General features: G+C 51.1%; 2 protein-coding genes and 1 pseudogene across 8 annotated transcripts in view; 2 read left to right on the top strand and 1 right to left on the bottom strand.

Annotated features, from left to right (window-relative positions):
• The first annotated feature begins 63 nt into the window (after window positions 1-63).
• On the top strand, window positions 64-8991 carry ABTB1 (ankyrin repeat and BTB domain containing 1). 5 transcript variants are annotated; one of them, XM_011376053.2, is made up of 12 exons: window positions 64-197; window positions 1348-1410; window positions 1505-1560; window positions 2682-2823; window positions 2988-3147; window positions 3244-3289; window positions 3688-3804; window positions 3892-4010; window positions 4319-4417; window positions 4522-4689; window positions 6419-6619; window positions 6705-8991. In XM_011376053.2, the coding sequence occupies exons 1-12, from the start codon at window positions 142-144 to the stop codon at window positions 6909-6911; spliced, it is 1434 nt and encodes a 477-aa protein (XP_011374355.1). In that variant the 5' UTR covers window positions 64-141; the 3' UTR covers window positions 6912-8991. The 5 variants fall into 5 exon arrangements, 4 of the variants coding, with proteins under 4 accessions (XP_011374355.1, XP_011374354.1, XP_023376697.1 ...); XM_011376052.2 differs by having other exon boundaries at window positions 3688-4010; XR_896863.2 differs by lacking the exon at window positions 6705-8991 and having other exon boundaries at window positions 3688-4010; window positions 4522-5305; window positions 6419-6463.
• A 133-nt stretch (window positions 8992-9124) lies between these two features.
• LOC111729859 lies at window positions 9125-9244 on the top strand (annotated as a pseudogene).
• Window positions 9245-14255: 5011 nt separating this feature from the next.
• MGLL (monoglyceride lipase) overlaps window positions 14256-22143 on the bottom strand; it is a 122942-nt gene continuing 115054 nt past the window's right edge. For all 3 annotated transcript variants that reach the window (XM_011376049.2, XM_011376051.2, XM_023520938.1), the window contains 2 exons: window positions 19831-20046; window positions 14256-17290 (listed from right to left, as the gene is read on the bottom strand). In XM_011376049.2, the coding sequence (XP_011374351.1) occupies window positions 17165-17290; window positions 19831-20046 (342 nt within the window). In that variant the 3' untranslated portion in view covers window positions 14256-17164. The remainder of the gene's footprint in view (window positions 17291-19830; window positions 20047-22143) is intronic.

Here is a 22143-nt window from a genome sequence, read left to right as displayed (position 1 = left end):
GTTCTTGCTGCGGGGAGGGGCCGCGCGGGGCGGGGCGGGGTGGGAAGGGCGGGGCCGGCGCCTGTTTACATCCGGCCCAGGCGCGCCGCTGCCTTTTCTGCTGCCCGAGGTTGATCGGCCTGTGTCCACCCCTCCCGCGCCATGGATACCAGCGACCTCTTCTCCAGCTGCAGGAAGGGGGACGTGGGCCGAGTGCGGTGAGGACCCTGCGGCCGGGAAGGGTGCGGGGGGTGCGGCTCTAGCCTGGGGCGGGCAGGGGACGGCCGCGGGACGGGCGGGCGCCTCGCGATACCCGCCGCAGATCACCGGTCAGCAGGCGCCTGGGTGTCAAAGACGAGGACTACGGCAGCCTTACACACGGGGGTGAGGTGCTGGCGATGATTTACTTCAAAGGGTCCTAGAAGGCTTACTGGAGAAGACTGCCACGCGGAGGCCTGAAGAAGAAGCGGGCGGAGAGAAGAGGCATTTCGCTTCCTGAGCACTCGGGGCCCAAGGCCACACTGGAGGCAGCCCTGGGACTCCCAGCGTGGCTCTTCTTTCTGATGCCTCTTTAGCTGGCGCTGGGAACCCCAAGGCCCAGAATGAGCCTCTAGTCTCCGGGGATTTGGAAACTACTAAATGCAGTTATAGAAAATCTGGTGCTAAACTTGCCATCTCCGTGAGCTTGGAGAGGGTACCCTACTGAGGTGGGGCACTTCTCTTCCTTGGCCCTTTCTTCCCTATTACTTACTCCCACAACTTTCTTGGGTCCCTCCCTGGCATCAGGTGCCACTCGGAGTTAGTTGATAACTCCCAAAGCTGAATGCTACTCTACTCCCTGATCCAAACTGGACGTCACCCCAGGCTGTCCCACTCAGTGACATGATGACCCTCTTACCTTGACATCCCATCAGCTACCTGTCTCCTGACTTCCACCTTCTAGAATCTACTGTTCACACTTCTATACCATCAGGATGCCTACAGCAGCCTCCTCCTTGGTCCCCCTGCCTCTAGTTTCCCCTAGCCAACCCACTGCCCCAAGCAGCTAGAGGGCCCTGGCAGAAGCAGAGGCCCAGTCACCTTCTCTCTCCCAAATGCCTTCAGGCCAGAGTTTCAGCCTTTTCAGCTCTGGGGCCTGGCCTCTGACTTTCAGGGTCTGCTTTTTGTGTTCCCACCTCCCCACCCTGTTTTTGCTGGTGCCTTTAAGAGGAATTCCTTTCCTTCTCTGGTCTGCCTGTCATCTGCCCTCAGCTGGAGGAGGCTTCCTTCATCCAAAAAGGATGTCGTCCCTCCTTCTTCTTCCGTGGGTCTCCTCTCCCAGAGTGAGCCTATCCTGACCCAGGCTCTGACCTCCCCGTTCCCACCCAGGTACCTGTTGGAGCAGCGAGATGTGGATGTGAATGTATGGGACAAGTGGGACAGCACACCCTTGTGAGTGCCAGGTGGATGGGTGGTCAGGGTGGGTAGGGTGGGGCCTTCAGTCCTGACAACTGCCTCCTGGTACTCCTTTTTTCTTCCCTTTCAGGTACTACGCCTGCCTATGTGGGCATGAAGAGTTGGTACTCTACCTTCTGGCCAATGGTGAGAGAAGGGGACAGGGACAGTGTGTATGTGTGTGTGTGTGTGTGTGTGTGTGTGTGTGTACACAAGTACAAGGGTTCCATGGCGTGTGTACACACTTTCAAACACTCTTGAGTCTTCTCTTTCCCTCCTATACCCAGTCAGCAAGTACTTTTGGCTCTACTTTCAGAACCTGTTCTCTGCTCTGTCCACTTCCTATCACCCCTGCTCCTGCCCAACCCAGCTACAGCATCTCTTCCTGGATCATCTCTGCCTGGATGCAGCGCCATCTTCCTCACTGGTCTTGACAGCTGCCCCTTCTGCCCCACCTACAGTCTGTTTTCTATATCACAGCCAATTGGGGCTCAACAATTGGGGCTTATTAAAATACTCTGATGGCTTCCTACTGCATTTAGCATAGAACTAGCATGCCTTGCTCTTCCTGGGAGATGCCACAGGGCCTGCTCCTCCCAGTATGGCCTCTCCTCTTTGGCTCTCCCATGCGCTCATTGTTCCTGCCATACTGGACTCCTCTCTGGTGCTCCAGCGCTCCAAGCTTGCTCCTGCCTCGGGGCCTGTGCACTTGCTATTTCTCCTGCTTAAACTGCCTTTTCCCAGATCTTTGCATGGCTGACTCCCTCGCTTCATTCTGGTTTCTGCATATTGTCACCATCACTGTGCCCTTCCGTGGCTTCCCTATGTGGCAGCTGTCATCAGTGTCATCCTTTGTCTTGCTTTGTTTTTCTTCATAGCACCTAACATCATCTGTTGGTTCATTTATTGTTCTTCCCCACTGGAGTATCACTTCGGTGAGGACATAGACCTGTCTGTTTATGGCAGTGACCCCAGTGCATAGAACAGGGCCAGCCTCTGAGCCTACTCTGTTTTGTGTAGTCTCTGGTATGTGTGAGTGAATATGTGCGTGTGAATGTACAGGGCTATGCCTGTGTGCCTAGGCCCTGGAAGTGTGGATGCTGGAGTTAGTGGGCCCAGGGTCATTGAAAGGGGCCTTCAGGGCTTATGGGACTCACATGTAAGGAGAAGGAAGATGGGGATTAGGAAGTCCCCAGGCCCCCAGGCCCCTCCCCAGCTGTAGCATGCAGCCCCATAGACCTGCTGCTGATGAGTGCTGCTGCCCCCAGGAGCCCACTGTGAGGCCAACACCTTCCAGGGTGAGCGCTGCTTCTATGGGGCTGCAAGTGATACCATCCGTCGGGCCCTGCGTGATTATAAGCAAGTGACAGCCTCCTGCAGGAGGCGGGACTACTACGACTTCCTGCAGCGGTGAGATGGAGCATAGGGCATCAGGATGGCTTTTGCCCAGTGGATTGTGGTGGCTGTGGACTGCATGGGGCTGAGGACTCTCCTGTGGGATGGGCCGGGGAACTAGAGTGGTTAGACTGAGGAGAGATCTTCTGCTGAGTCCCCGTCCATCTGACCCTTTCCAGACTTCTGGATCAAGGCATTCACAGCGATGTGGTCTTCGTGGTGCATGGGAAATCTTTCCAGGCCCATCGCTGCATCCTGGGTGCACGCAGCACTTACTTTGCCAACATGCTGGACACCAAATGGAAGGGCAAGAGCATTGTGGTCCTCAGGCACCCACTGGTGCGTCCCTCCCTGGGAGTGGGTAGCAGAGGGACAGCAGGGGGCTTGTATTGAGCTACACTTCTGACCTTTCCTCCTGGCTGTCTCTGCCCGCAGATCAACCCCGTGGCCTTTGGGGCCCTGCTGCAGTACCTGTATACAGGTGACCCCCCAGGCCTGGGTCTGGCGGGCAGGGAGAGGGCTGCATTTCTCTCCAGCAGCAGACCAAGCCATGGCCTTGGGCTGACTTTTTATTGCCTGGTGCTTTGTCTCCTGCAGTGCAAGATGGTTCTAGCTGCCTTCTGGGTTGGTTGGGAGGCAATGAGCTGATATGTCTACTAAGCAAGAGTTTGACCCACAAACTGAGCCCCCTTCCCATCTGCTCTGGGGCCTGTAGAACTCGGGCAATGGCTCTTGATGGGGGAACCAAGGCAGCACGTAGGCCCAGAAATCCCAGCCCTGCCTCTAAGTGGCCGTGTGGGAGGGACAACCTATGAAACTGTGTGCTTGGGTACCGCTAATGGCCCTTCTCAGGCCCTGAGCTTCACACACTGCACCCAGGCTGCCTGGACATCAGCGTGGAACACATCAGTGACTGTGAGCGCCTGGCGAAGCAATGCCAGTTATTGGACCTGCTCAATGACCTGGAGGCCAAATGCAAGGAAGTATCTGAGTTTGGTGCGTTCAGGCTTTGGGGTCCAGGGCTTTGGGCAGGAATTCACAGGGCCAACCTAGCTCCCTCAAGCTGCACTCTCTCCTCTGCAGTGGCATCCAAGCCAGGCACTTATATGAAGGTGCTGAGCATCAGGCCTCCCCCAGAAGACCCCCGGCTCCGGGAGGACCTGGCCCTACTGGCTCATTGTGCCCTGCCCCCTGAGCTCCAAGTAAGCACATCAGGGCCTGGGGCAGGCATGGGGCTGGGCCTGGTGGGCAGGAGGCTTGTTTAGGGACAGGACTGTGGTAGGGAAGCCCCACATTTGGGTTCAATTTCTTGTGTGGCCTTGAGCCAGTCACTTTTTCTGAGTCTACTTGTTTACTTCTTGTTGTTTGTCTTGTATTTAAATCTGCAAATAGGGTGGCACTTTACCCCTTCAAGATCAAGCTAGAGCAAGCTAGAATAGGCTCTTGGCTGAGGCTGGCTACTCTGCCTTCTTCCACCTGCTCTAATGGCTTCTCCTCTCCTATCCCCCAGGGTGATCTTGGGGAGCTGCCCTTCCCTTGCCCCGATGGCTTCAACATCTGCCCTGATGTTTGCTTCCAAGTAGAGGGCTGCAGTTTTCTCTGCCACAAGGTGCCATCTACCACCCAGCACCCCAACCCCCTGCCTTAAGCTCTGGGCCAGTTCCTCTGGGCACAGCCCTGGCCCTGGTCTTTTCTAAGCCCAGTCTTCCCCAGGCTTTCTTCTGTGGCCGCAGCGACTACTTCCGGGCCCTGCTGGATGACCACTTCCAAGAGAATGAGGGCCTAGAGGCCTCTGGCGGCCTCCCGGCTGTCACCCTGCATGGCCTCTCGCCTGACATTTTTACCCATGTGCTCTACTATATATACAGCGATCACACAGAGGTGCGAGTTAGGGTGGGCTGTGTGCACTGGGCCCAGGGTTTGGGGGAGGGGCAGAATAATGATCAGGACAGTTACACAGCTTGTGTTACTGTGGAGCTTCAAGGGCTTGCCAAGGTCCTGATTGGCTCTTAGAGGCAGATTTTTCATGAGGCTGGAGAGGGAATGTGGGGCCCATTGGGATTTTCCTTTCAGGCAGAGGGGACCTTGTTAGGTTCCAGAACAGGCATGAGTAACAAGACCTGCATCATGAGCACATGACACTTGGGAACTTAGTGTCAGCCATATGGGGTCTTTAAGTTGTCCAGTGGAGAGTAAGTGGGGACAGTAACTCTGAATTCCCACAATAGCAGGGAGCCCTGAGTCTCCTGCCTCTGGATTGCTGCAGACCCCTGGGGTTCTCTATTCTCCATCCCGTTTGCCTCCCTGTGTCTTCACGTGCTCCAGGGTCTCCTAAAACAGGGTGATGTGGGCAGCAGCAGAAAGTGCCAAGAGCATGCTCTGCTGGGGTGGCGTGCGTGCGTGTGTGTGTGTGTGTGTGTGTAAAGGCCAGTGTCATAAAGCAATCCCAAGATACGGTGACTTACAGAAGAGAGGATTTTTTCTCCTTCCTGTTGAGGTAAGTGCCCCTGGGCAGGCGAACTTGCTGAGACTCAGGTTGTCCACTCCATCCTGGGCTGCAGGCCATATCCAGCCTGCTTTGTGAATAAAGTTTTACTGGAACACAGCCACACCCATTTAGTTCTGTAGTGTCCATGGCTGCTTTTGCACAATGGCAGAGCTGAGTAGCTGTGAGGGAGATACTATGGCATGCAGTATTGACCCACTTAGCATAGTAGAAAACAGATTTGCTGATGTCTCCCACCTCCTTCATTTCTCCAGCACAAAGTCCAGCTGTCTGGTCCCTGCCACCTAGCATCCACCTTGGTCCATCCTGATCCCCGAAGGAGCTTTGCCACACAGAGGGCAGCTTCTTAATGACTCAGGTTGAGAATTTGGACTTTGAACCTGGTTTGATTCTGGGTTAGCCCCTCACAAGCTGTGTTATCTTGGGCTACTTTGTGCCTCTAGAAAATGGAGATGCCAGTAGTTGTTACCTACTAAGGTTTCGTACAGATGAATGTACATGTCACAAGTACAGTGCATGGCACAAATAAGCACTGTGTGTGTGACCTGTGTTGGGCCAGCAGAGGTCCTGCCCACTCTGTCTCCACTGTGCTCCCTGTGGCTGTCCAAAGTCTGGACCAGAGCTGAGCACATGGTTTTTCACAGCACAGAGTACAACGATGGCTGTGCCCTGAATCCCACAGCATCTGTGGGTATAAGGGAGCAGGTAAATAGTTACTCCCTCCTTAGAAGGGTTCCTGCCTCAGTTTTGACAGAAGCAAACTTCTGTCACTTTTTTTGACAGCTTTTCAAGGCAGAGGATCTGAGGCACAGAGGTAAACTGACTTGCCCAAGGTCCCACAGCTAGAATTTCTGAGCCCAGGTTTGTGTGATTCAGAGCTCAGGTTCTGCTCTGTCTGAAGCATCAGAACCCCAGGCTCTTGTGCCCCTCTGATTCCATGGATATTTACAGGGATCTGGGCTGGGTGGCTGACATGGATAGAGAGCTCCTGCTCTGCCTACGGCCTCCACCCTTTCCCCAGCAGATCCCAGCCTTGCTGCCTGGCCCCTGAGAGGCCTTCGTGACCTCTGACTATACCTTCCCTCACCCCTTCTTTCACTTCAGCTGTCCCCCGAAGTGGCCTATGATGTGCTGAGCATGGCTGACATGTACCTGTTGCCGGGCCTAAAGCGACTGTGTGGCCGCAGCCTGGCCCAGCTGCTGGATGAGGACAGCGTGGTAGGCGTGTGGCGTGTGGCCAAACTCTTCCGCCTGGCCCGCCTCGAGGACCAGTGCACTGAGTACATGGCCAAGGTCATTGAGAAGGTCGGCTGGTGGGAGATTCAGTGGGAGGGGGCAGACTTTGGTGGGTGGTGGCCAGCGGGCATGCCCTGAGCCAGCCTGTTCACAGCTGGTGGAGCGGGAAGACTTCGAGGAGGCTGTGAGGGAGGAAGCAGCAACTGTGGCTGCCCGGCAAGAGCAGGACTCCATTCCACTGGTAGATGACATCCGCTTCCACATAACCAGCAGGGTGCAGACCTACAGCAACATCGAGGAGATGCAGCAGCAGCTACGTGTGCTTGAGGACCTGCTGGTGTCCATTGGTTTGGACTGCTAACCACCACTGGGCCAGGGGCTCGCTGTGGACCACACATGTGTGGCCATCTGTGTGCTCTTTTTTTCCTCCAAGGCATTGTGGGTGGAAGAGGCTCAGTGGAGCTTCTTACCCTGCTCACCTAGGGATGAGCCTCATCCCCCAATGTACAAGCCAGTCTCCAAGGCCCTGGGGCTGGATACCACTCAGGGAAACCTGGGGTGGGTTTCTTGGCTTCCCTCTCCCAGCACCCCCACCCCACCCCACCTTGCCTCTCCAGGCTCTGGCTGCTTGCTTCCTAAAACCAAACCAGCTGGCTTCTCCTGGGCACGGAGACACCCGGAGAGTCTGTGTGGCAATAAAGCTTGACTACACTGCCGGAGCCTGAGCCTGGGTGGCAGGGGAGTTCTGGAGTTGGGACCCATCAGGGGAGGTTGGGTACCTAGCAGAGGTTCCTCAGGGGTTGGGGGGTAGCCTAGGTCTATAGGTCTTGAGTAGGCAACCCCTGTTTAACTGTAGGGGCCCTGAAATCTCTCGGATGGGCTTCTCATTCCCCTCCCCGCCGTGGCGGGACTCCTCTCAGGGCATTGCTTTCCCCTGGGCTCCTCTTGGTAAAGTCGCACTGATCCACCTATGTGCTCTTGGGGGACTAGGGGAAAGTTTAGTGGGGAGAGCTGACTGAGGCCACAGAGGCTGCTTCCCGAACCTTAGACCAGGTAAGGACTGGTTTCGGAGCCATACATATTTCTAGCACTCGTTTTTGAGCATTTACTATATACTAAAGGTTGTTCATAAAGCTATAGTATCTAACCCTCACTGCCCTGCATTTCACAGGGATGGGGACTGAGGCTTGGTCACAGACTGGACCAGAGGAGAAAGGCCCCAGCCAGCCTGGCAGCAGTTTGCCCTGCAGTCCCAGGATGAAGGTCAGGGAGGAGTGGGTATAGAGAAGTGAAAGCGAGGAAGAGGCCCACTGACCCCAGCCTGGGCCCAGTCTGGCTCCCTCCACTACCCATCCCACAAGCCACTGGCTATGTTGGGCCTCATTCTACGAGAGGGCTGAGGACCGAACCTCCATTTTCCTTTAGGCCAAGCTCCTCCTTGAGGAGGCCCTCCTGGCCTCCTACAGGGCTGTGACATTATTTGAGGAGGTCAGAGATGGCTTTCTCAGGATGCCCTTCAGGCCTACAGCTCCCCACACCCCCAGTTTGGGCCCTGAGGCCCAGGCAGTCAAACTCCAAGCCTCTGGGCTCCATTCTGCCCTGGGAATAGTGGGCTGAAATCAGAGTGGTGTGCACAGCCTTGAGGAAGAGTTGGAAACTCACTGTTCTTTCACAGGCTGAATGCAGGACATCTTGGTCTTCACTGCAGTTGTTTTGCTCCCCCTTCACACCTTTTCACTCTTAGTTATCATTTTCCAGAACTTTTGAAATCTTTTTCTTTCCCTCTCCAATGCATTTCATTTGTGTTGGTCTAGTGTGTTAGTTGCGTTGGGGAAAGCTATAAGGTCTGAATGACCAGGATGAGTGATTAGTTGAACAAATTTGCAGGCAGGTGGGGTGAGGGTGGGGGCCTTGCCCAGCTGGTGGCAAGTAATCCTGCTGGGTGCAGGGCAGTGTTTGTGCAAGGTTCTGGGAAACTGAAAGGGCCCAAGGTGAGACTGGAAGGGTCAGCATGTCCAGAGCTCAGGTCCAGGGCCAGAAGCCAGGAGTTCCCACCCTGGCTCTACCTCTTACAGCCTGTTCACTGCTCTGTACCTCAGTTTGGCTGTTTGCAAATTGGAGATGATTTCAATAGTGATTCCCTTCTTGCTTGGGGTGTTAAGTGAGTTACTGCTTGTGAAGGGCTCAGTGCAGCAGCGGTTTAGTGAGCCTGGTGAATTGTAAATGCTGGACTCCACTGAGGGAGGTGTGAGCAAGGAGTGATGGGGCTGACTTTCATCTTTGAAAGTTCACTCTGGTTGCCCTGGGGTACGCAGATAGGAAGGGTGAGGCCATACTAGTGACCCAAGAGTCATAGGTCCCACCTAAGACCACACACTAACCTTGCTTGTGCCAAGGTTTATAGTAAGAGATTTAAACATTAAAGACATTTTTTAAAATTACTATGTAATTCTTTTAATAGATATCGGGGGGAAATGGACTAGTACATTAAGCATATCTTTCTTTATAGATGTTATTTGAAGTCATATAGAGTTTATTTTATAGCAGATTTTAGGTATGTTAAAGAAAAAAAAAGTCTACAGCCATGCTAACCCTGAACAAGCTTGATCCTGTCTGATCTCGGAAGCTAAGCAGGGTTGGGCCTGGTTAGTATTTGGATGGGAGACCACCTAGGAAGACCAGGCGCTGTAGGTGTATAAAATAAAAAAATAAGGGATTGTAAGATGACGAGGTCCTTGCAATCTGTGAGGTCAACCAAGGGTTGCCTCGCCTAAAAAATAAAAAAAGAAAAAAGCCACAGGTGTCACTCTTGCCAAAGCCCATGATATTGAATTCAGACTTAATACCTGATCTAATTGCAGTTTCAACCTCTCCCAGAAACATAATCATAATCCACCAGTCTGGGATTTTTTGGTCAAGCACCAGAATGGTAATCTGTCACATAGGCCATCTCTTTCCCCAATAGAAAGAAGAGGCAATCTACATGATTAAAAAATCCTTCCTGTTCTTTTTACCCAAAGAATTGATGTCTGAGTCAAAACAGTCTTTTCTTTCCCCAGTAACTCCCTTTCCCCACTTTTCTTCCTATAAAATCCCTCCATTTTGTAAACCTTCTCAGAGCGCCCTTCTAGATAGGAGGCTGTCATGAATCACTTAATAAAGACGATTAGATCTTCACATTTACTTGGTTGAATTTTGTTTTTAACAAGTAAAAACATAAGGGAGGGACTTTAAGGGAAAATACTATGGAGCTGATAAATCAGTGATTCACTTATAGAGCAAGAATGGTGATGTTACCGGGCCAAAGTTCATGTGCCTGATGCTTTGACAGGCGAAAACTCAAAACATCAGAGTTTGAAGTAAGGAAAGGCTTATTGATCGAGAAGGTGCCAACCTAGAAGATGGGAGACCTAATGGTGCTTCAGATCCATCTTGCTCACTGGACTAGGTTAAGGGTTTTTAAGAGACTAGGGGAAACAGGTATGTGGAAGTGCTGGTGGAACTTTTAATTGGAGGACCTTGGAACTTGGCCATTTATAGTAAAGGGGCATCAACACTGGATCTTCCTGGAGAGAGACCTTTGGCTTTCTGGAAAGGTTCCAGTGTTCAAGTTCTGGTTATGTCCTGCTCCTTTAGTTCCATGGAGGAGGGAAGTGAGACTTTTTTTCCTCATGCAGTTGGAGGTCAAAGTTTCTCTCCTCTGCGCGTGCTTGGGCTGCATGACTTGCGGTTTCGGTCTGTTGTCCCCGAAAAGCAACTCAGTATCTCATTCAACAGAATAGTACCATTTTGAGCTGGTTCTGCCCTTGCAGTGAGGTGCTGCAGCCCAGAAGCATTGGGTCCAGAAGAGTCACAGTCCCCAGGACTGCTGTCCCCTCATCATGCCACACTTCCCTTATTTTCATGGCTACTTTCAGTCTAAGATGGGGAAAGACTTTGTACAAAGGCGCCCAGTTCAGTGTCGCAAATAAACAGGAAAAAACGCAAATATCCTCTGAGTTGTAAATGCAGAAGGAAATTGTAGAATAGACACGGCCGTAAAGATGTCAGTGTGGTTTCTGTGTGAATAGGGAAATGCGGGCTCATTCAGGCTGCCTTGGTTGCGCCCCACAACCCTGGGCTCCGAAACAGAGGACGTGGTCCCAGAAAGGAATAGAGAAGTGCTGGGTGAGAGGCAGAAGTTCATCTGACTTGTACGTAGTTTTCATAGTGTGGCTGTATTACTTTAAAATGAAAAAGCATATCTATCCCTCACATAACTCTAGTTCATTCCTGCCTCTAAGTATAAAACTGCTGAATGAAAAAATATTTTCATAAATTTTATTGGGAAATATATGCATTCTATCCCAACTCAAAATATCTCCATATTTTTCACATATGGAAAAACAGATTAATGAAACACTGACAAAATAAGCAACAATGGAAAAGAAAGAAACACAGCTTGTACATAAAATGTAGGGACAGCTTGTTGCACCCCCAAGAAAAGAAAAGGAGTGATGGTGGGATGGGACAGAGATCAGTAGCAGTGCTGTGCCAGGTCATAGTGAAATTGGAAGGAAAAAGAAAAACCAGATTGTATCTTTATTTAAAATATTATTTGGTTCATTGTGATTTTTTTGCATTAATTTTGATTTTAAAAATTGCAGTGTTACTTATATCGGTTACTAAGATTTTTGATATCTCTTTGCAATTTGTTTTGAGGTAAGTGCCTCGCTTTCCTCACTCTAGGTCTGGCCCTGACCCAAACAGTTGTTATGTGAGGTAAGTCTATAATAAAAAAATAAAATATTTTTTTACCCATCCTATAATGGTCTCCCCACCTGGAAAAAAAAAAAAAATGAAAACTTTGTATCATGTGTTCTTTCCGCTACCTGAAGAACTCCTACATAGTCTTCAATGCCCCCTCTCACTGCAGCAGAATGAGGAACCCAAAACAGGGTGAGGCTGCCATCGGGCCACTGGCATCACAAAGTTAGGAGTGCCCTTGCCAGGCCTCTGGGCAGCCTTAGACTCTGGAGCAGACATTTTGAAGGCATAAAAATTTCTCACTTTGGGAAAAGTCTGTACCAGAGGCCTCAGAGGGAGGGACTTCTGAAAGAAAAGACCCTGGGGCTAGCCCTTAGGCCTCAGAGTTTCTGCCTCTGAGCCAAGAAGACACCCTCAGGCAATACGTCCCTACCAGCCGGCTAAGATTTGAGAGTTGCACTGGCACTCTGCACCTGGGGCTTTGTCACCTGCCTTCCTTGTCTGGGAGGCAGCAGGATGCCCGGTACCTGAGTCCAGAGACTTGGGCTGGAACTCAGCATCTGGCTTTGAGCAAATCACAGAATCCCTCAGAGCCCCAGTTTTCTTAGTCTAAGTGGGAGCAACAACACCAAGCACCCACAGCTGGTGTGAAAATTAAATAGGGGCAAATGAGGAAGCTCCCAGCCAGTGTGGGGGTCAACCAATGTGAACTTCAATGTGAATTTCCATGCTCTCTTGGAAGATATAACAAGAAATTTGGGCAGATTTTGAAACCTTTCTTTAGGTGGAGAATAAAGAGGTTCTACAGAAAGTTAATCTCACAGGGTCATCTGATCATAAATTCCTAACTGGGCAGGTCATGGTGAGTAGTTATGCCCCAGGCATAGAACTTCTTTAGTGAAAGATTTTTAAGACAGCCCTGTCCATTGTTCTTGGACATTTAGGTTATATATCTTTTAGTTGCCAGAAGTAATATCCCTCGAAGGCATAACTTCCCTTAGGAAAGTGCACAATCTTGTTAACTATGCTGTAATCTAGTCCCTGCCTTGCTTTCTCTCACCTCCATGTAATCTTCCTTATGTTCTCTTGTAATTTTATGTACATAAAAGAAGGTGCAGAATTGTTATTCTCTGGAGCATTGGAAATCTTGCTCCTGGCATATATCAGTCTGACTCAAACTCATAAAAATTCTCTAGAGGTTTGGATGTTTTTTTATCTATAGAGCATTTTAGAGACACGTGTTCTTTACATTCTGTCCCAATTCCTTGGCCCTCAAACTTTGTTGGTCACCAAACCTTGTTGATTTTACCCTTTCAGTAGCTGCTGCTCAGTCTCCACTTTTCTGTCCTCACTGCCATAGTCCTAAGTCAGGGCCCTGCCTCCTTGCAGCCCATTCTCACTGCCCTGTTGGTTTCTTTCAGGCAGATACTGAGCCTGGGTCTCCCTCCAGGGAAGCCTCTACACACACTTCATTCCTGAGCACAACCCGCTGGCTGTTCCCGATACCTAAGCCGTTCTGCAGACACCTGATTCATATCCCAGCCTTCCTTGCCTCAGTTTCTAGATGTAAGCTGAAGTACTAGATGTGATCTCTGCTTTATTCCTTGAAAGGCACACACCTGCCCCTTCCCTTTCTTTTCCTCTAATTGGCTGGAATAAGGATGTGTGCAGGAGCTATTTTGAGCAGCCATTTTGGACTATGGGCTGGAAAGCTCATGCTTCAGGCTGAAGGTTCAGGAGAGTGGAATATGGCAGGAGAAAGAGGTAGGATGCCTCCTTCTTGCTAGCCTCCATCTTGGTCATGGCCATGTTCTTTATCTGAAGCCCCAGCCTGGCAGGTGCCCACCTATCACAGGGGCAGCTCTCTCTGTCCAGCAACACTCCTTCCAGTCAGGGCTGTCGGCTCCCCGCTGTGGCTGGTCCAGTGCTGCATCTACCCCACAGGCTCCCTTCACTAGCCTATCCTTGGTTGGGTGCTGCTGAGGGTGCCCTAGGTTTCCTACAGCAGTCCTGAAAGTCCCAGTTCTAGGACCATCTTCCACCTCTAAGTCTTGCCTTGAGACCCCTTGGCTGCAGGCCCTGTGCGCCCCACTCCCACTTATCCCCTCACTCTTCCGCAGGGCTGCCTCTAGAAAACATGCTGGCATGCTGGGCTGGACCTACTGTGTGCTCTCTTCTTGCCGCTTTGCTGTTAGATGCTTGAATGGCAAGTTTGTGTCACGATGTCTTCATTTTGTGGGGCAGCCTCAGGGCCAGGCATAGTGCCTGGCAGGCACATCCTGGGTGCTCAGTGGGGAGGTTCTGATAGTCTCGAATGCTCACAAGGTACAAGGATGGCCAGGTTTGACTCAAGCTTAGAATTTGGTCAGGTATAAGTAGAAAAGGAGGACCTGGAGGGAGCAGACTGTCCTTCAGGTCTATAACTGTTGGAAGGACCTCTGCACAGAGGACAGAGCCAGGGCAGGGCCAGCTCCAGCCATGCTCCTATGTGTACGAGGCCCAGTGGAGAATGTCTGTGCGGGGCCTTTGCCCAGAAATAATTGAGAATTTCAAGACAACAATGTCAGAGCACTAAACAAAACATGGGGCCTTCTGAGTGTGGACTGCATGGTTTGCTCACACACAAAGTTAACCCTGCATTTATAACCCAGTGCCAAACTCAGTGCCTGGCCCAGGCATGACATTCGTCCCTCCCTCCCCTACCCCTTCCCACTTTCTCTCTTCTTCCCTCCCTCACTGGACAGATGTTTATCAAGGACCCCCTGGAAATCAGGCAGAGGTCTAATGTGAGGTGGCCAAGTCTGCAACATAACTGAATGCATGCAGTCCGCTCCTGGGGCAGAAGTCAAGTTCACAGATACGGGTTTGTATAAGATGACTGGCTCAGCCCAGTGCTGCTCAGTGCTGCTCTCTCTGCAGGGACTGTCACAGTTTCAGATCAGACAGACAGACAACACCATTCAGAAAACGTCTGGTTTATTAGGATTAGCTGTGGCATACATTGGTTTAATAGTTCTAAACTGATACGCGTATATCTACTAACAACATACACGTGGGGGTATGTCAAGCGGCAGTGACAATAGCAAACAGGTGAATTGCTTGGAAAATCATTGTGATCCTAATGGGTTTATGTTAGCAATGGCAAGTGAAAGAAAAGGTAGCTTGGGGCCTTGCCATGGAGTGCCAAGCAGAGCCAGGTAGGTGTTCAGAGCACCCTTTCATGTCCTCGCTATGAGCCCCAGTGTCCCCCAGAAGCTGAGCAGGAAAGCTGGGGTCATCACTGGGTGGCAGGGAGGCTGCCCATCCACCCTCTATCCCTGCAAAGGGATGAGGCCTGGTGGGGTTAGGACTCCCACTGGCTGCTGGTGGCATCTTTGCCTAGAAAGATTTTCAGAGATAAAACCCATTTCTCTAATGGACCAGCATAACCTCTGGGTTACAGGGGAAGGTGTTGTGTTCACATCAGTACTTGGGCCTAGTATCCTGATTTATCTGAACTGCCAGTTGAGTGTGAGTTAGCTGCATCTCCAGAGTCTCCTCCCCGCCCAGCCATTTTCCTCCTCTCACATTTTCAAGGCCAGGCTGTGTGTGACCTAGCTTCCTTTCCAAACCCAGCTCTTCTGTTCCACTGCCATGGCACGACTTTGAAGCTCTGGATGGTAGCACAGGGCTGTCAACTTTGAGAATGAACTCAACTGGAGACTCACAGTTTTCCTGGAGTACCCTAGGTAAGACTCCAGACACAGCTGATGTCTGGCTCCTGCCCTCGCTCCTCATTCAGCTGGCAGGCGTGGCATGGTTCCTTCTCCTAGATTACGAGTCAGTCTCGGTTTAAAATATATATTTTTTTCTTTTAACATAGGTGATTCTTTAACTAGATATGTAAATGCGACTGAATTTATCTCTATAAGAGATTACATACACATAAATTCATGCATCCAAAATATTCTTGGTTAAACCATGTACCTGATAAGTAATTTGGGGAGTGGTGTTGCTGTCACATGCTTCTGGGAGAGGTGGGAGGGTGGGAGGCATGGGGACTTTGCGTGACCTGAGCTATCAGCTCCAGCAAGAATTCCAGGTCTGAGCTCAGTGTCTTGCAGGTTTGAAAGTTTGCAGTATAGTTTCTGCTTTTCCTTAGCTGAGGAGCACAAACTTTCACACAGCTGCCCAACTTCTGACCACAGGCACTGACCTTCTCTCTTAGTGCATTTCTTACATTTTTCTCCCTCAGAGAGAAACCAGAGGAATAAGATGGGACAATGGAAGAGGCTCTCTGTGGGAACCTGGGCCCTGCCCACCAAGGGGTGGGTGCCTGGGCAGTTTGCCTCTCCTGAGAGGCAGGGACAGGAGAACACAAGCTTTGGCCCTGGGCAAGCATGACTGGGCTGCCTGTTGGAGGGGGACCAGTTCCAGCTCTGCCATGATGTGGGCAGATCCCTGGAGGGAGGGTGGAGAGGCTCTCCTCTCCAGGGCCCAGAAAAATCTCCCGAAGAACAGGGTGTGGGTGAGGGGCTGCATTTCCACTGTGGAAGAAGAATGGGGGCCCCAACTCCTAGTGTCAGAGGCCCTGGCAGGAGAGTGGCTGCCTCTTCTACAGCCTGAGGCCCCTGCCTGCAGCTTCCATGGGGTTCAACACAGAGCAGGAGCCCCCCAACGGCCCTGTGTGCCTGTCTCTCTCCATGGTCATGGTTGTACTAAGGAGCTTCACGAGGTCACACTGAGTCCCATTGAGAGTGAAGGTATTCCCGTGGTGGGCAGTGATCTCCATTTATTGCTGGCTCTAAGTGAGGGCCATGGGCTGTCAGGGTTGGCACCTGAGAAAGGTTGGTCAGGTGCTGCGGGGCCTCGGCTGGGAAAAGTCAGCCCTGTCAGCCAGCCTCACCTGCCTATACTGCTGTGGCCTCAGGGCCACTGAGTTGAGACTCCCTTCTCCTGCCACCAGGGGTAGCTGTGCTATCAGCACTGAGCTCCCAGGGTGGCTGTGGGCCCAGGCTGGTGGAGACCAGAGAGAAGTCTGCTACCACCAATGCTGGTGCTCCAGGCCCTGGCTCCTGGAGGCTGTGCCTTGGCACCTTGAGCACAATCCTGTGCAGAAGTATCATCCAAGCCCCTTGGTCCTACCCACCCAAATAGTCTCTACGTTAGAGTATATGTTATATATTAGACATTTCCTTTTCAGTACAATCATCCTCTCGTAATGTCTTGGAAAAATTTGAGTCACACAAAGGCAGGCAACCCCTTAATACACAGCTCTCAGTGAGCAGCCTCAGGCTCCCTGGTGGGAAGGAAGCGGGAGTCTTCCGTCAGCTTCTGTCCCTGTGCCCCAAAGCCTAGCTCTTGCTGACAAGGAGCTGACAAGGATCATGGAGGGCTATGCATTCCGAGGGCACATGAGTCTGCCCAGGAAGCTGACGCTAGCTACTCCATCCCACCACAGCCAGGGAAAGGCCACAGAGTGAGGCTGGTGGGGAGGTGTGAGGGTGGGGATTGGAGAGGTGGGAAGGAGGGGATTCCTCCAATTATTGCGGCCAGGTGTCAGGGAACACCAGGAATTCCTGGAAACCTTGAGGGAGCTAGGAGAGGCAGGGCAGAGACTGCGCTCCGTTTTAAGGACATTTCAACCCTGGAAAACTGCCTTTGACCCTTCTCTGTTTTAGCATAAAGTCTCTACCTTTTAAGGTAGATCCAGTGATGGTCAGCATAACATAAGACAAGGATGTCTTTTTTTTTTTTCTTTAGTAAATTACGCTAGAGATTCCTCCAATTTGTGATTTTTTTTTTTTTGCAAGTCACATCTAAGAAGCCAGCTTCTGCCCTTCTTCTGCCCACTTCCCCAATTGTGGGACAGCTGCCCAGACAGTGCCCTCAGGGTGGAGACCCTGTTCTCACTGCTGCTGTCCTTTGAGAGACCCACATGTTTATTTCATGGAAGACAGAGTTGGTTACTTCAGGAAGCTCTTTGTGGAGAACATGGTAGGCACCTTCGTAAATCTGTAATTAGATGAGACAGGAAATCAGGGCTACAGGAAGCAACAGGTGCAAGGAGGGAGGCCACAGGCAGCGGACAGAGTCCCCCAGACTCTTCTCATGCCCCTCTGGACTCCTGTCTTTCATGGTGCCAATGCTGTTTGATCAAATTAATTAAAATGTCCCAATATGTTCTAGCACTTCCTTTCTTAAATCAACACTCACCTTCTCTTTACTCTGCTTCTTTCTCCATCCGTGGACATGGTCGGTGCCTCCCTCAAAAAGGTGATTTCTATTCCCTGTCTTCACTTCCTTGCCTTCCACTTGGACCTTAACTGATCCCAGTCTACTTCCACTCCCACCAACCCACAGCAACTGTTCTTGGTACAGGCTCCAAAGACATTCAGTCCCTGTAGCCAGGCAACATTTTTGCTCTCATATTGACTTTTAAGCATCAGTCAAAAGCTGTTAACTGTCTAGAAATACTCTCCTGTGTTTTCTTTCCATTCTTTTCTAAAATTTCCAGTGGACTCTCTAACAGGTACCTCAAAATGGAACTCCTGACATTCCCCACATCTGTGTCTTCCTGTGTCCCCCAGCTCAGATAGGGTGGCACAGCCTCCTCACTGGTGTGGGCCCCAGCTCAGGATTCACCCTTCATCACTTGATCTCCCTACAGTCACTGTCTCTCCAGGTCCTGCCAGACTGTCCCCTACCTTCGCTGCCACCACCTCAGGTCAAGCTCATCCTCTTGGCCTGGGTGACAACAGCATCCTCCCACCTGGTGTCCCTGTCTTCGCTCTTGTCTCCATGTGGCAGCTAGCGGATGCTTTGAGAACTGGAGTCAGAGTATGCTGTTCTCCAGCTCAGAATGCTCTGGTCACTTCCTTATTGAACTAAGAAAAAGTCTGGACTCCTCTTCTGCTTCCAGGCCCCTCCCCTGTCATACACCGCCCTTACCCTGCTCAGCGCACTCCCACCACAAACGGTCTCCTGATTGATTGCATACACCAAGAACTTTGTGACTCTGGTCTTTGAACTTGCCCTTCCCTTAGTCTGGAATGTTCTTCCACCCTTCTAGTCACTGTCACTCAGGCTTGCTGGCCCATCTGAAGTAGGTGCTTCACCTCTTCTCTGGTTGCCCTTTCCCCACTCTCTGCTTAATTTGCTTTAGGGCACTGATCCTCTGCATCATCATCATCCTGTCTGGTTGTTTGTTGCTCATCTTGTTAGGACATAGACTACGTGGGAAGGTTGGGACTTTGTCTGTCTTGTTCTCCTGGTACAAAGTCAATGCCCAATGAAAACTTGGATTAAAAAAATAAATGAATGAATGGAGAGTGAATGGACAAATGAGCACTCTGCATGGCCTCCTTTTGTAGGGTCACCAAGGTTCCATGCCAGTGAAGGGCATGATCTTTGAGGTGCCTTCACCCAAACTGCAAAGTACCCATGGTGTTTTATACTCTCCAGCATTAAAAAGAGCCAGTTTTACCTTTTTCCTTTTTCTCCTCCTTTCTCCTTCATTGATGAGTCTATATCTGGTAGTGGTAAAGGCCAGGGCCTGTAATTCACCATAGTGTGACGGGAGCACTTGACAGTTTGCAAAGACATGAGAGTCTTTGTCAGCACAGTGAGGAATGGAGAGGGCCAGGGCATTCAGATCAGAGGGTGTGAGTTTGAATCCTGACCCCATTGTTCGGTAAGTGTGGCATCTGTAGTAAGTTGCCTCTTCTCTTTATAACTTAGCAGGAAATGGCCCTGGACTCGGGGCTTCCATGTGCCCACTGAACAGGCCACAGTGACATAGTCTGGGGACACATCCATTCATCAGGCTGTGGTCTCACAAAGTGACCACAAAGAGCCACCTTCAGAGTCAACTGTCACTTGACAGGTACACGGTAGGTGCTCTTCCTCCTTCCTATCCCCTCAGCTGGGGCTCTTCCCTGTTCAATCGGAAAAACAAAAACAGGAATATCTGGACCCTAAAACCATATTTTCCATCTCGAAAGGCCCTCCAACTTAGTCTACTGTAGTGTGTGTGTCTGACAGGCCATGTGGCTAAGCCTCAGGTCCCACTCCCTCTACAGGACACGCTCTCGCAGATTCCCTTGCAGACCAGACCCTGCCATGTCCCACTGCACCTGTGCACTCAGAGCCCTTGGTGGTGGCAGCTGGTCCTCAGCTGCTGCTGCTGGTGCAGAGAACCAACCCGCGGGGAGGCTGGGCTGCCACACACCTTTGGACCTTGGACATGACAAAGCAGGAGACATGTTCTTAGAGACCTTCTTTGCCCAGTGCCCAGTTGTGGGTTTTTTTCTTGACCAGGACACCTTCTGAGTTTCTTCTTTTCAAGCTTGTTCATGCAAACAATCTGCTAATGGCCTGTGTGCTTGCTTAGAATTAACAGCCGCCTCTATTCCTGTTACTTATTTCCTAATAGAGCCAGGCTGGCCCCATCCTGAGACGCCTCGCCTGGGGATGGCTCTGGGAGTTCTGAGCAGATGCGCCCAAAGGAACCCCACCTTCCCCACCTAAGGGAAATGAGGGGGGCAGCTGTTCACCTTGAGTGTCTTGTCCTGGCTCTTGGCAGATTCCATAAGTAAGTAGGCCCCTTTGCTGTCGCACAGGCGGTCAGCAGAACCCTGGAGCAGCAGGAAGGGCAAAGTCAGCTTGGGGAGTGCCCGTTCCACTCGCGAGACAGCATTGAGCAGCTGGATTCCAAAGCACACTTTCAGTCCAGCCCGACAAATAAGGGGGTCCGTGTTATAAAGGTCAACCTGGAGAGAAAAAGAGAGAGGGTTCTACCAGTTCATGGGCAGAGGACTCCCCTATTTCCTGTTAGCTCTTCCTTCTGCTCTGGCCTGAAGAGCTGATTCTATATAGTCAGCTTGGTCTGGGGCACAGTTGCCAAGAGCCAGCAGTGTGGCCAGCCCCGTTTCATGACACAGACCTATACTACTTTCAATATCTCTCTTCGCAGGTTTTGTTCTGTGCATTCCACATTCATACATGTGCCTGTAGACAGTTTCAAGAATTAATTTACATATATTTTTATATAGGCAGCATCATATTCTTCACTTTGATTATTTCATTCAGGAATAGCTCTGAAGATGTTTTGGTGTTAGCCTGTGTGGATTCTGTTTTCTCGAAGTCTCTCTCTCCTGACTTGGTGTTCACCTGGTAGAAGTGAGTGAGGGGCATGCCTAAAATGCAGGGGCAATGGGGGCCATGGTGGAAGGCATGTAGTTAGTTCAAAGTGTCCCTGAGGCGCTTTAGCAGGGCACCACACCGGGGGTTTCAGGAGGAGTGAAGTCCAGGGCAGGTGTGGGCTATGGTGGGCTCTACCCTCCATGTTCTCTGGGCTGCAGGCAGCTGTCTGTCACTCTGATAGGGACACCTGCTGCCTCTCTAGGGGATATGCCCAGGGGCTGAGTCCTCCCTCCTCAATCATCAGTCTGCCTGGGCCCAACCTTTCATGAGATTACCCTGATGACCTATCCTTGTTCTCGTTGGCTTTACTCCTCCTCCCTCCAAGGAGACAGTGACTTGCCTGCCCACTGTGGCCCCAGATAGGGGACTGGTCCCACAAAATCTAGGTGAGAAGTCTCTAGAACTCTCTCGGGCCCATATGGGCAAATGTGAGACCACAACTCCCCTTCTTTCATTCCCTCATCTTTGCCAGTGGATTTTCGGCTAGTTGGAGAAGTGCCACATGGTGTTGGAACTGGGTAAGAGAGCAGAGGGACCACGGGAACAAGGACCGCAGGGATAGCTGGAAGGAAATGTGCTTCCAGCTGCCCCATGAGGCTACTGCTGTCCACGGAGTTCCAATCTGATTCTCCAAGGGTCGAGGCTACACCTCTCTTCTGTTACCACTCAACAGGGCCTAGGCCATAATTCCAGATTCATGTTAAGAGGAGACAGGCTATTCTGGGTCACCCCTGCCATTTCTGATTCCTCCCATTCTGGGCACCAAGCAGGCAAACAAGACCGTTTGTAAAAAATAACCACATGAGATGGATTAGCCACTTCTTGCAGCGGAGCTGGTATGAATCCTACAGGGCCAGGCCATCTGTTTGGGGGCTGAGAAAAGACTGGCAGTGGAAGTACATGGGCAGTGCATGGTCACAGCAGTTGCTCATCCAGAGTCTGCAAGGAGCCTTGTTTGGGAAAAGAGCCCCGGGCTTAGAGTCTGTTGAGAACTGAGGCTCACAACAAAACAATGGCAACTGCAGCACCACTTGCTAAACACATACTTTATGCCTAACATGGTGCCAGGGCATCATGTGTACAATCTCATTTAGTGAAAAGAAATAAGAATAGCTAACATTTCTGAGCTCTTTCTTCCTATGTGCGTGTACCAAGTATTTAACCCAGTTAACCTTCATAACTTTCATAAGTACTCTGTCTGAGGAATGGCTCTCATTATCTCTGTTTTGCAGAGGAGGAACCTGGTTGTTATTCGTTACCCAGTTCCTGTTCTCCCCTATATAACCCTGGATGTTTCATTTAGAACAGAGCCACCCAGAATAAAGACTACATTTCCCAGTCTCCCTGGCAGTTAGGTGTGGCACCACATTCTGGGAAGTGAGGAATGGGAAGTGAGCAGCAGCACAGTGTGCACCCTCTGGTCAAGGCTTGTCCTCTTTCCCTCCTCCCACCTACCAGAACACAGGCAGTTGGGGTCCCATGACCGAGGGCTGCACTCCAGAAACAGCAAGCAACAAGATGAGCTGGAGCATGTGGGGCTGGTGACACTGAGGTCACTGTGCAGAGAAATAAGCTTCTTTCCTGCTTAAGTCCCTGTCACTGGGGTCTGGGTCTACGCAGGCTGGTAGCCCTGCTAACGGCATTCCCTTCGATGACGCTGGGCC

This window comes from Pteropus vampyrus, unplaced genomic scaffold (assembly GCF_000151845.1).
Source record: "Pteropus vampyrus isolate Shadow unplaced genomic scaffold, Pvam_2.0 Scaffold285, whole genome shotgun sequence".
NCBI lineage: Eukaryota > Metazoa > Chordata > Mammalia > Chiroptera > Pteropodidae > Pteropus > Pteropus vampyrus.
This window is presented reverse-complemented; position numbering and strand designations above follow the sequence as displayed.